General features: G+C 33.2%; 1 protein-coding gene across 1 annotated transcript; it reads right to left on the reverse strand.

The window, feature by feature from the left end:
- Nucleotides 1–464: 464 nt before the first annotated feature.
- LOC120334002 (acetyl-coenzyme A synthetase, cytoplasmic-like) lies at nt 465–12885 on the reverse strand. Its single transcript, XM_039401440.2, has 14 exons — nt 12662–12885; nt 12368–12509; nt 11956–12013; nt 11069–11206; nt 9692–9764; nt 8735–8916; nt 8087–8224; nt 7001–7171; nt 5516–5649; nt 4991–5123; nt 4436–4573; nt 3705–3882; nt 3209–3385; nt 465–2842 (listed from the first exon to the last, which is right to left on the reverse strand). Exons 1-14 carry the CDS (start codon nt 12828–12830, stop codon nt 2634–2636), a joined length of 2040 nt encoding a protein of 679 aa, XP_039257374.2. The 5' UTR covers nt 12831–12885; the 3' UTR covers nt 465–2633.
- Between the last annotated feature and the right edge of the window lie 1671 nt (nt 12886–14556).

The raw sequence follows: 14556 nt of genomic DNA on the forward strand, positions 1-14556 counted from the left end.
TGTCTGACTGAACGCATAATTATGCAAGAAATGAAATAAAAAAAATATATATACTTAAAAAAAGATTTGATAGAACGGTAGTACTTTACCGACGTTATGTTGTCGACAGACGAGATAATCACACTGATCTCCTCGTCTCAACTCGATTGTAGATTAGAATTATTCCATATTCCTCACAAATGTTTGACAAAAATATATAATTTTGCCCATCCCTTCGTTGGTTCGTATGTTGAAGTAAAATTAAGACGATATGTCGAGTCACGACAAAGGGATTCTGAGAGAAAAATTAATTTCTGTTTGCTAGATTCGACTTCTTGTTCACGACTAGATATACTATAGGTTGCCACCCCCTGATTTCCACAAACTGAAAATCTCTGAATAAGTGGTTCCGAACAATATCGTTACCCCTAATTTGAATAACTATAAGCTTAATTTCCCCTTTCATAAAAATAAAATTTGAAGCGTGCAATTTATTAAATTTAATAGCAGCAATAACATAAGAATCCATAAATACAAGAACAACATCTTGATTTAATCTCAGTGAGGAGGGTGTCACTGTTTCTTCGATACTAAACCTTGGAATTTCATATCGTCGTCAATTATAAGTTTGGCTCAATATTTTGTTTTAATGGATGCCATTGCGAAGAATGGGTTGAATAATAATTGATCAAAAATGTCAATAACGTTTTGGAAAGGATGGCATATTCATGTTGGAGACAAACAAGTCGATTTTGAGACTTGAATTTCACGCTGAGAAATTCCGAAAGTGAAACCAGACTTTTCGTGGCTTTTCTTTGACGCAATCTCAACGGTTTAGATTTCACATTGGCCCACTCAGAAAAGTAATTGCCGACCCCTGGTATATATGTTTACTTTTATTCCGGGGAGAGAAAACTGGTAGAAGTAATAATCTTAAGGCAAACCATCATCTGTAGTCCATGTCGGCTATGGGAAACAAACTTAATATTTAGGTAACATAAATATGGAAAACCTAACAAGATAATATAGTGGTTATTGTATCACACCATTGAAAATAAATGCTAGACACAGGATGACCATTTATTTAACAAATACTACATTTGGTCGGATATGTTGAATCAGAAAAATTTGTGAACTTACGTTACAATTTATTCCAACTATTACAAAGATTTTAAATATTCATGGACATTGTTTCTTACCCGCGTCATCAAAATGCTAATCAATAGCAGTAACACATTTTGGAAGAAAATAAATTCTGTCAATTTCAATACGCTGCATAACAATGATAAAAATGCTTATCCTCTGCATATGCCATACACAAAAAGCGCAGCCCTAATACTAGTAGTATTGATTGCTTCAATATTAAATTAGTAATTCAAGCTTGAAATAACTGAAAAATGGTCAGATAAGATAGTCTACTATGTCAATGTATTTCATTGATCTAAATCAGTAGTCTCCAACCTATTTAGAAATTTATATATTTTGTGGAATCTCGCGACTCAAAAATGGCATGTAGTGATTTTACGACCGTACTTATGTAAACCAATCATTTTTACATAATAATTATTTCACCAGAGATTACTTCAAAGTGCGCTTGTTTGTTAGGTTTTCGAATGGTGGCATTCTCTCTTGAGCATAGCAAAATAGATGCTGCCAAGTTTTCCCGCCGTGAGTTTTCATATAAACTATTATTATGCAACAGTTTGATATTAAAGACAAAACAAATGATAAAAATTGAACTGAAATCAATAAGTTTTATCTTTTTGTTGAGGAAACAAGCGATCCAAGATGATTTTCAAATGACCCATACGTTGTGAAACACTGATCTAAATCAATGTTTCTGACCAGTAAAAAAAAAAAAGTTCTTTCCGAAGAGAGTGGGGGGTTCTGGGATTTTGATGTTCTTGGGGAGGAGTAGTTTCAAAAATGTGTTTAATTAATTATTAAACCATTCAAATTGTACAAAAGTCAAGAGTGCTAAATGTGCGTAGCACTATCTAAGGATCCAATAAAGATTAAACAAATAACAACAACATAGTTATTTTGCGTAGTGAAGGAGAAATATAAAGATATCCGAAATAGGCAAAGGGAGAAATTGATCGGTAAAGCTTGGGAACCACTGAATTCTAAATGTGAAAAAATTTTTTGTTTTGTTAAATTGTTCTTAAAAAGAGTGACAAAGTCAAGGAAGATAATTTGGGGTTGGATTGGTTTTAGGCATATTTCTGGTATTAGCCAATTTGACAAATTTATAAGTTTCTAAAATTTAAATCATAGTTCTGCATAAATGAAAATTTTCACTGGAAAGCAATGAGGAACAATGTTGTTGAATTCGAGTGGAAATTTTGTTCTGCGGAACAGATTTGTTCAGATTGTGTCAAGTTGTGAAGTGGATTAGTAGTAGTTAGTTCCATGACAGTTATGTAACTTCACCATATGAAATTTTTAATAAAATTTTTATAAATACCCTGAATTCGAATTGCTTAATTGGGAAAGCATAACTAACCATAAAATTTGAATAAGTAAAAGTTAACATGATGAAACACCTAGCAAAACTGAGTTTGTCATTGTTAAGAATATTGAAAACAGCTACATAATATATAAAAATGCATAAAACGATTTAGTCTTAATTGATTTAAATGTTAATATTCATTCTAATCAGAATTTTGAGGTGGTCTCGTCCCGAATAACGTTTCCACCACGGACTCATCCGCCATGGTTGAGATATCCCCGATCATATCCCGACGTCCCTGAGCGATTGCTCGCAGCACTCTCCTCATAATTTTTCCTGAGCGAGTTTTTGGTAAACCAGGTGCATATTGGATGTATTCTGGAGTTCCGATTGGCCCAATGTCTTCTCGTACTGTGAACCAAAACAATAAATTAGATAAACCATAAATATGTACTATTAACCTAAAAAACAACACCATTAAACAATTAGATTATTCGTTTACACATCCCTCGTTCCAACCTCATGTCCAGGGGTAAATAAAGTGGGTAAGCAAGAACACATATTGCTCAAACTTATGAAAAAAAAATGTGAAAAAAGAACTATTTTTGATACTTTTTCACATAATATATGTTATATTTACTTATCAAGCTTTGTTTCAGGGCTTTGGGTTAAGATGGCGAGTCCACAGAAATTCCAGCGTGATTAATTCATTGATACAGGTTGTGCGTCCTTAAACTCGTTTGCCCTAATCATTATCTTCAAACAATTTCATCTTACCTCTTAGTTTTAATTCTTTAACCACATCGTCAGTAAATTTGATTCCTTCTTTCAGAGTGACGAAGCAATAAATGCAAAATCCTTTGACGGAATGAGGTTTCCCTACAACCGCAGCCTCGGACACAGAAGCGTGTTTAATTAACGCTGATTCGACTTCTGCTGTGCTCAGTAAATGACCTGTCAATAATGTTTAAATACCGATTTTTTGTATGGCAAAATTGAATACCTCTTGCCTAGAATTTATTGGACCCTGGTCATTTAATGAAGGAAGTCTGATCAAAATAAAGAATTTTTATTTTCAATTTCAAAGGGGAGAGAGTGGTTCCAACCCCCAAAAACCAGTCACATGAGTACGTAAATGAATGGTAGCCCAATAGCAGTTTCAGGTGGAGGCCACTCGAATGATGACCACCATACTTCTTATTTTTGGTTGTCACTGCTCTAGAAACCAACTTTTGAGTTATGATTGACAAGGGAAAGCGAATTTCTCTTCTACCTGAAATGTTCAACATGTCATCAATACGTCCTGTAATCCAATAATATCCATCTTCATCTCTAGTGCAACCATCGCCAGCAACATAATAGCCAGGAAATTTAGAGAAGTATGTTTTTTCAAACCTAGCATGATCACCATACACTGTTCTCATAATACCAGGCCAAGGCCTTTTGAAAACCTGAAAAAAATACACATAAACTTTATTGAAGTGAGCTGTGCGATGATAAATCTACTATAAAACAAAAAAGTAAAGATGACCTAAATCTGGTTGTTACTGTGATATGAGCGAAAGTTGGAATACAGTTGTGAGCATGTGGAAGGGGATTGCTGATAAGTTATCCCCATACCAAAACTAAACTGCATACTGGAAGAAAACTGTTACAACCATAGCCGTGGAATCGGAGAAAATTCACAATCGTGTCAGACACACATTCTGGGCTGTAAAAAATTTTGAGCTTCAGATTACAGCTACAAGAAAATCATCAAATTTCCACAAGCTTTCTTTTAGAGACTGTTATTTTATGAGTTTTAGAGAGAAATTTCGACTTATCTCTTTACCATTTAAAATCTGCAATCCTGACCAGGACTGCGGTGGATTCAGAATTTCGACTCGAATAAGACAAGGGTCGGCTTATCTGCGCATAACTCTGATCGCACTAGAAATTCAACTCATACACACTTACACAAACTGTCCTGGTCACATTTCTGGTTACAACAATTTAATTACTTACCAAATATCCTTTTCCTGGTCCTTCCACTTCTTTGCCTTCATCTGTTAAAACGGCTGGTTCAACACCAAAGAAAGGGAAAGTTGCAGCACCAGGTTTGGTTGGAGTGCAACCAGGCATTGGTGTGAGGACGTGGCCACCCTGCAAACAATATCCCATTAATTTTACATATAACTCATAGATGCACTTGGCTAGTGACGTTTGATCTAACTTGGGGATGTGCAACATTTTTTTATCGGTGTGCCATATAACCAACTCCAGACATCTAGCTGGACCAGACAATAATATTGAAATGCTCTAGCAACAAGAATGCCGCGGAAAAGCAATACGAATGCGGCTATCCCTTAGCCTTACTATCATTTTAAACATAAACTGTGGGATTAGGATTTTATGCTTGAAGGGGGGGAGGAAATCTGAGTGTGGACAAGGACCACACTAAATGGCTTGGCTGGGTTGTTTCTATACTAAAATGTAGATTCAAATATGACAGCACAGGCATTGCCCACAATTATAACTTCCAATATGCAAAATCATTACTCATCAATAAGCTAAACTCACAGTTTCCGTTTGCCAGAAAGTATCAACAATACAGCATTGTGAATTTCCTATAACCTTATGATACCAGATCCAAGCTTCCGGATTGATTGGCTCTCCTACTGTACCGAGTACTTTGAGTGACGTCCTTTTGAACCTAAAACAATTTTGGAATAGTGAATTGATAGATTTGCTGTCCAAAACCAGAGAATACAAAATGTTAATGATGGAAGTAAATATATGAGAATATATGGCAGTAATTCTCAACCAATCGGGTCGCGACTCAAAAACTACCGTACTTGCTTTTTTTCGATAAAAATCTAAAAGTTACTGATTTTATTTTATAGTAAATTTCAATGTTTTTCTTATATTTGGTATTGAAGTGTTGCTCAGTAGTAATTTCATGTGTGGGACTGGGGAGTATCACCCCTTTAGGTCTTCATGAACCACTTTACTATAACATCAATTCAGTGAAAGAATCACCATGGGTAAAAAGCTCATACACAATACATCAACAAATCAATTTATAATTCTTATAATTTTCCATACCTTTGCACTGGTTCTTCACCATATTTCATTAGTGCTCTAATGGCAGTGGGAGCAGTGTAGAATTTGGAAACTTGGTATTTGTCTACGATAGACCATAGCCTACTGCAATCAGGAAAGAGTGGAGTTCCTTCAAACTAAAAAAAAACATGAGTAATTAGAGAAACCATCTATAGATCGTTCTTGATACTGACATATTATCATACAGAATGTGTTGTATTTCATTGGGAACCAAAATTTTCATACCAGCCTAAGCAATTTCTAAAATCGTATGTAAGCAGTATGGTAGGATTTGACTTGACCATACGACACACCACAAATCTTATCGCTATATATACTTTCTTTCAAGAACGACTAGATATCGACTCAATCAAATTCAGGTTAAAAAAATACAATTCAAGCCATAAAAAGGAGGAACTGATAGTAGTCCATAATATATTGAAATTGATGGAATATGCGCAACAAAAACATTGACCTTAATTTACATACAGCCTGTCAAATAATAATGATTTATGCATCTAAGAAGACAAATAATAACGATTTATTCGTCATCAGGTAAATCACCTAATCATTTTAGTTCATCAATTACAAAATCAGTACGGGAAGTGCAGACTTAATTTTGTATTTGTTAACCAAGTGTATAATTGTGTTCGAATAGGACCTTCACATTATTAATAAATTGAGTATATTTGGAATTACCGAAAGATGAATGAATCAGTACCAGAAACAGTTCACTTCACAATAGCAGTACAGCACTACACTTTGGTCATTTGAATTTATGATGGGTAAACAACAAACAAACACAAAGATTGTAAAAAAATCCCGGGCTAGTGACTGACTGGAGAAAACAGAGGGTGGTATTTACAATTATGTGTGAAAACAAGTAATAACAATAAATCTGTTGGAAAACGAAAACAATTGGCCCATAAATTAAGTAATACAGCAATATAAATTCAGCCATAAATAGGCAAATGTGGAAACTAGTAATAAATTATTTGTAAATAAAAATATAAAAAATTAGTTCGCTAGGCGATTATCAGTCAGACAATCGTTAGGTAATTAACATATTTATTGCAGCACCATAAAATATATCATTTGAGTAGATTAATTGCCAATGACTACAATTTGGCCATTATTAAAATCTGTGTAGTCCAGAAAAAAGTTCATCATACTCCTCCAAGATATCCAAATATCTACCCCTAACTACATTTACACTGTGCTTTGGACACAGATTCTGAAAAAATGGGATTCAAGACACTGAGAAATTAATTCCAACAAACTCAAAACCACCCCTTCTATGTCCAATTCTAATAGCAACAAGAAGGCCTATTGGTTACGCTTCTCTTGAGTTAGACTAAAATTAAAACTGAACAACAAGAAAGTGTTTGAACAATTAAAATGTCCTAATAACTTCAATAGGAATCTAATTAAATTACAATATCAAACAGCTTTATTTCAATGTTTTTAATAAGATATAAAAACACTGACCAGAACAGAGGTTGCACCGTTCAACAATGGCCCATATGTAATATACGTATGTCCAGTAATCCATCCAATATCAGCAGTGCAAAAGTAGACTTCGCCAGGATGATAGTCAAATGAATATTTGTGTGTAGTTGCGGCATATAACATGTAACCAGTAACATGGTGTAGCACTCCCTGAATAGAAAATTATTTTTTTTTTATTATATAGTGGAATATAGTCACATCGATATTCATATCCTAAATTCAGAAAGTGAGATTGATGACTTAGTAAATAACTTTTATGCTAGCCAGGGATGCTAATATACATCTCCCAATGAGGGTCTACAATAAAATCTTTTTCGACAATAACTTATGTTAAAACGAAATGCTGATTGAGAACCAGTACTGAGAGTTGAGACCCATCACCACCGAAATAGAGTCAAGATTCGATTTTTTGTGTGAGAATATGCAAGCACGTCGGTCTTATTGAAGATATTGTCAATTAAATTTTTTTTTAAATACTTTTTGTATTAATAAAATTTTTTTTTTAGTTCCTGATGGTTGCGAAAAAATTTGGTCGTAATGGAAAAAGTTTGAAAAATACTGTTATAGATTATTGTATCTACCTCAAAGTTATTAAATAAAATTTTTTAAAAATATTAGAGATAATGTCAATTTTATTATTATTTAAATACTTTTTGTATCATCAAAATTTTTATTTTAGTTCCTGATGGTTGTAAAAAAATTTGGTCGTGATGGAAAAACTTTGAAGAACACTGTTATAGATTATTGAATCTACTTCAAAGTTAATAAATAGAATTTTTATAGATATAAATACCATTTCGTGAACAAAAAACATAATGCAATGACCTGCAATTTGACTCAATACTGTTGGTATCCCGAGAGGTTGAAAATTTTGGGTGAAAACCCTATAATTGCTAGCTTTCTTTCAAGCAGAAGGTAGAAATAATCTCTTGAGAATTGTCAACTTATTAATTCTTTAATTTGTTTAGGTTCAATCCTCTACTTCCTACAAAAATGATTGCCTGTCTAAATTTGATAATAAAACTTTCCTACACTCCGGGTTCAATTTAAATTATTTCTCTTTACCTTAGGAGTTCCAGTTGATCCGCTCGTGTATAACATAAAAAGTGATTCTTCCGATTCCATCCATTCAGGTTCACACTCAGCAGATGAATCTGCCATCAGCTCATGATACCATTTATCAACTTCAGGATTCCATGCAACCTATTAAAAATGTTTGGAAAAATTAATAACAATTTAGGTATGAATTGTAATATATTGCAGGTATAAAACAAACAGCTGATTAGTCTCCAATAAAACTTGAGTGAAGATTCATCCAAAGTTTTTAGCTATTTTCACATAATTCCAACCCAAAACAGAGTAAAAAATACTTTAACTTCATTCTACACATATCAAAAATTTTCGCATATATTGTTCTAAACTCTCATTATTAATACTACCCCAACATATATATAGGAATAAAGCTTATAAGAAGAAATCACACCTCAAAAATTTCAGTCTGTGGACACAGATTACAAATATCCAGCAATAAATAAAAAAAAATAGCAATTTTCATTATTATAAAACAATATTGCCATAAAGGTTCTAAATAATAGATTTTTAAACGTCCTATAAGGGGAGGCCAAACAACATTTTGAAATTGGGACTTGGACAGGTACAACAAGTAAGTCTATTTTGAATAACTATATAATGAAATCCATTAGGCCTACTGACCTCCATTTGATTTGTAGGTCTCTTTGCTGGTCTTTCTGTTACATCATCGCAGTAACTTTTATCTGTGACATGCTTCACTGTTATACAAGCTTTAATTTTATGATTGTGTTCAGTGCATTTGTGTATGGCTTCATCTGCAATTTTTTTCAAGTCAACTAGTTTGGCACCTCGGAAACAACCATCTGAAATTTTTTTTATATATATGCATTAAACTAATCAAAAAATTAATTATTAAGTATAGTTTAAGCTATGGCTATAAATCCAGTCATATTTTATTGCTCCGCGTAGTCAGAGACACAATTTTGAATTATTTTGAGTCTATTCATCCAATATCAGATTCAAGTGGGCTAATCACAGACAATATTTCTGGCCTCAATCGAAACAAATTCGAAAGTTATCAAAGAACTTTTAACAGGCAATTATAAAAAGATTGCATGTGCCGCATTTTTTTCATTGAAATTTCTTGGGTTCGAAGCTGGAGCAGGAGAAATAATTTCTCTCAATTGGGGGTGGAGTTATAACAAGCAAAAACAACTGAGTTTGGCGTTGAGTTTTAAATTTCCTCCAGATTCAGAAGAACTATTTTAATTGGTTTATATGTTGAGTAAATTGCCGATTTTGAAAGTTCTTCAGTCATCAACTATGTCAACTAGTGCAAGTAATTCTATAAATTTTTCGAACTGGCTAAGTTATAAGAATTGCATCCCTTTGAATTCAAAACTGAAAAGGAATATTACTCATCAACTCAAAGCTGCCTTGCCCATAGCACAAGATTGCCACCAGATATATTCATTTCAACTTTCAAGGATAAATAAAGCAAAACCGGTGATAGCAAAACAATGTAATCTTCAAAATTTTACATAATTTTGCTATTACCGGTTAGGCTTTATTCATCCTCATTTCTCAACATTTCCCAGTAAGTCTGCCATATTATAATGTAAAAAATGCAAATATCACCTGCAGTAATTAGTATATCAGCTTTGGCATCTAAAATTCTACTTGATAAGGATTCAGCAGAAAATCCTGCAAACTGAAACAAAAAGGAATATCAGGATCAGGAATAAAAAAAATTACATCTAAAAATGAAATCCTCAAGATTTTTTTGTGAATATAAAGGATGAACATCTACTAAAAGCATAAGGAATAGAGAAACACAAATACTGAAAAAGCAAATTAAAAATATTAACTATTCTAAACTATTCTAAAATTGAAACGATGGAAGGAAGCAACTCAACCACAAAAAAGCACCATATTTCTCCTTGCATGATACGCACTCATAGATAATACGCATGTGTATTTTAGCACACCCGTGGGGAGAATTTTTCAATATCCATGCACAATACGCATACAGGGTTTCCGTTCCCCTCTTGCATTGTGGGTGTTTTTTCGTGGAAGCTATCATGCATTTTGTCTGCCCTTTGTTACTGTTAGCTATATCTCCTAATTAATATGTTGTTTGATGTATTTATGATGTAATGGCCTGCCAATCATGTGATGTTATTTGACATTAAAGTATCATGCTGTTATTTGTCTCATCTATTTAAAAGCTGATAAAGCCTGATGTCAAAGATGTTTTCAGACACGGCACTTCAAAGAGAAGCCCGGGATGATCACTGATTTCAGTAACACATAGTGATTTTTGACCCTAAAGTTTTGCTGATTCGACGGGAAGGAGAGAAACGACAGATGACAGCTGTATTTATGTTTTTTTTTCTGACACTGGAATTAACGAACTGATTAAATCTCTTTCTAGTTTTAGTAACATTAAATTTTGTTCGATTGGGTATGCTTCTACCAAAACAAGCATGATCTGATACTAATAGACTTTGCTAAATAAATTAAAACATATAAATATGTAAGATTAATATGTAAGATTTATTACCCAATTAAGCATAAAATAAGGATTAATATTTTTTGCGATGTTTCCTATGTCAATGCATAATACGCAAACCCCTATTTTTGAACTTGAAATTTGGCCTTGAAGGTGCATGCATACGCGGAGAAATACGGTAACTCATGAGAGTGCATAAAACACTTGGAAACTGTCTCCATAAACACTCCAAATGCATGGGAATACGCACATAAGTCATCAACATTAGATGGGAACTATATGTCGCAGTCGTTATGTGGCAAACTGTCAAGAAATTGTTTAGATTGGTATATTTTCATACATGGAGCACACTGGGCGCAACCGGTACTGGTTTAAGTTTGTGGAATAAAACACAAAGTCTGATCCATACATCATGCGCGCAATTGATTTTTGAAAAAAAAAAATGTAAAGTGCGCCTTGTGGTTCATAAAATACGGTAAATAGAACAAGAAATATTATCTCACCACAATGGAATGAATGAATCCAAGTCTTGCACAAGCGAGCATTGCTACAACAAGCTCCAAAATCATAGGTAAATAAATTGCAACTCTGTCTCCTTTTTTGACACCAAGAGATTTCAGTATATTTGAAAACTTGCAGACCTGTATGGTGGAAGTTGGAGATTGGAGAATAATTACTGGTATAAATGGTATATCGGAACATCATTCTAGAATGGTTCAGCCAGTTAGTCGCTTAGCGAGCAACTTTGCTTTGAGCACAGAAAACTTTGAAACTATTTGCCTTTATAGTTAGAGGACAATTTTCCCTGTTTGATACAAAATAAATATTAAATACATTTGCGACGTTAAGGGGTTAACCTTATACAAACATACAAAGTGTTGAGGTTCAGCTTATTATCTCAATTTCAACTTATTTAAAGAAAACTTCTGCAGACTTAGATTATTTGTCAAGGCAAATGTTGGGTTATTTATGTGTTCAAATTTCACAACAGCCTTCATTGATTTTTTCAGTATTAATGATCAAGTGATATAAGTCCAATGACCACAAAATTAGTTGTGATAGCGAACTGGCTGAACGACCCTACATGGGTAGATAAATCATTATTTTGAAATTGAATATTAATGAGCTTCTTTTTTATCATATCTGGTAAATTGCATTTAATCTTAATTCATTCAAATATATTTTCAGGAAAAATAAATAATCCTCTGATGGAAGTACAAAACTTCCAATATATCTATAATTCCTAATTAACTTATTCTATTTCATCAGAAGCATGAATAATTGAAAACCCTCTATCTCATCTATCACCAGTAAAAAAATCAATACAAAGATCAAACACTTCAAACTTGAGATCAATAATAAAATCTTTACTGATTAAATTAACATTCACCTCTTCAAGAAGTCGACTATAGGTAATGGTGGTACAGTCCATAGGATCGTTTCCCTCCCTGTGTGAAATATTAAAAATTGAGTAAGACGTTATTTTCAAATCCAAAATGATTAGCAAAATTTACATCAATATTCTTCAAAGAACAAATTCAAAATAAGTAGACTGTAACACTTACATTGATTTAGAAAATTGTGCTTTTACTAGACACTAAGAGTCCCAAAAACAAATTTTACAAAATATACATGTACTTTAATTTTTTTTTGCTTTTGTCGATAAACTATAATAAATGATAACAACATAAGACCATCTCAAATTTCAGAATTCTGATATGATTATTTTCATAGAATCTTATATAGTAATCATGATTTGTTCACTAAATTCAATTGTTCAAGTCATAATACATTGTTTTTACCAATAAAATGCAATAACGTCTCCTTTTCCATCCTTAACGTGTTTATCGAGACAATTATAACAAATATTAGTGACAGCTCCCTCCATCCATTTAATATAAATTGGGCCATTTTTTATGTTGAAATTATAATCAAGAAATTTCCCTGAAAAATTAAAATTCATTAATTACAGACATACATATAAATAAACATTTTTTTTATAGTAATCGTACTCTCGTTATCTATATTTTCCTTTAACCTGAAAATTAAAATCGACTTCAAATCCTATAAAGTCTCATAAACCAATCGTGTCTTACCTGTCACTGGTGACTTGAAGTAGAATTGCTTAGCAATATCAGACCAGAATTTCTCAGGATCATCCAAACTTAATTTGTGCATCTTCCGATATGTTTCCATGTCTTTCACGTGAGCTTCTTTTTGAACCCTCTCACTTGGCTCATACGTTTTCTCTGTATCATCACTCATGGCGGATTTTTTGCTCTGGTACTGCCCGGGACAGACTTAACACTGATAATATGCAATTACCGGGTATGTAAAATTAATATGTGAAAAGAAGAAGAAATATTTTTAATAATGTAGATAACTCAAATTATGCTTCTATGTAGGTGGCGGCTGACTCCGATAACCTTTGGCTGTAGTATTGCCCTCTCACAGTCTATATCATTATGAACTGTTTTGGGGTCTCGTGTAGTTTCGTACCTAACGTACTTCTAGTAGGCGTAGCATAAATTTTTTTTGAAATGCCAATCCTAACCCTCACCTGACTACGCAATCCAAAAATTACGTCACTACGACGTCACAATCACGTCATAGAGCTTGCCAAATACTCGTACGATCGCCCGAAATGGCATCGGCGCCGACGATAAAGAACTGACTAACGTCAGCGATCTCTCTCCTATCGGGATCGTTGCGACGAGAAAACGAGAGAAATGGCTGTTCGATTTCGGGTTCTCGTTTGCGCGTCTTGGATGACAGTTTGCATAATTTGAAGGGCTCTATTACGTCACTGTGACGTCTTAGTGACGTAACTAAGTTATATGAAATTTACAGTTTCAATTTATGTTTAAACAGCAAAACTTGTTGAGATTGGAATTACAGAATTCTGGAATTATAGGAATATCTGCATATTCATCAGACTGTCTCGTAAAGGCAGAAAGCTGCAAAGGACGGCTGGACATGTTTGCAATCACTCAGTCACTGTTATGATTGAAACCTTTGAAGCAGTGGTAATGACCAAAGTTACCCCAGCCCACACTCGTTCAGCCCACACTCAGCCTGACGTCAACGGGTTAACTAACTATTTTACTGGCTTAATAAAATTTATTACATAAAAACTTGGTGGCTCTGACAATATGTTTTAATTCAGTTAATACTTTTGGATGAGCAAACTCGCACCACTTTTTTTTTTTTGTTTTTTTTGCCAAATTTAATTCCAGAGCCAATATGGAATTATTTAATTATGTTTTTGAAGCCAATTAAATTTTCAGTTTTTGTTTTATATAAATTTTTTTTTTTTGGAAAACAATTGCATGTAGCCTATTGCTTTCCAATTACGGTAATCGAAGAAAATTAAAACAGTTGTATAAACAATTATCAATACATATCAAACCTAGTGATGATAATCCATTTTTCGTCATATACCGTATCAGTTTGTATTGAAGATTGTCCATATTTCGTCATAAATCAGTAAATATAGCAATATCAATGTACATGTATAATTAATTATTTTATATTAGCATGGAAAAAGAGAAGGTTTCAAAAAATTAGACAGAAAATTCAAAAACCTATCATGCTACTAGATTTTCATTTAATCTGTCTATGTTATGCAATCATTTGTACGGTATACCAGAATACTGGAATAGCGGTACCCGGTAGTCAAACCTCCTAAATCAAGACAATCTCAATTTCTTCAACTCATTATCGATTTTTGTAGTACATCATCAACAATTTCAATAATATTCTTTGCCTATCAAAATCTGACATTAATCTGATTACACCCAGGAGTTTGCATTTAAAAATAGCTCGCAAGTTACATTGCATTTTGGAATACATCATCATACTGTCATATTTGACACTATTCCTGAACTCCCATATGGCTGATTTTCCACATTGAATGATTAATGATACCACTTCACTATGAATATTATAAGCAATAATTATGTCACAATTGACTCGCACTCGCAAACTTCTT

The sequence above is a fragment of the Styela clava genome, chromosome 15, assembly GCF_964204865.1.
Source record: "Styela clava chromosome 15, kaStyClav1.hap1.2, whole genome shotgun sequence".
NCBI classification, from domain to species: domain Eukaryota; kingdom Metazoa; phylum Chordata; class Ascidiacea; order Stolidobranchia; family Styelidae; genus Styela; species Styela clava.

Coding starts and splice junctions, on each gene's coding strand:
- LOC120334002 (XM_039401440.2), bottom strand. CDS start 12,830: ATGAGTGATGATACAGAGAAAACGTATGAGCCAAGTGAGAGGGTTCAA. Junction 9,765..11,068: donor GATTCATTCATTCCATTGTG/GTGAGATAATAT, acceptor TTTTTGTTTCAG/TTTGCAGGATTTTCTGCTGA. Junction 3,883..4,435: donor GACCAGGAAAAGGATATTTG/GTAAGTAATTAA, acceptor TATTTTTTTCAG/GTTTTCAAAAGGCCTTGGCC.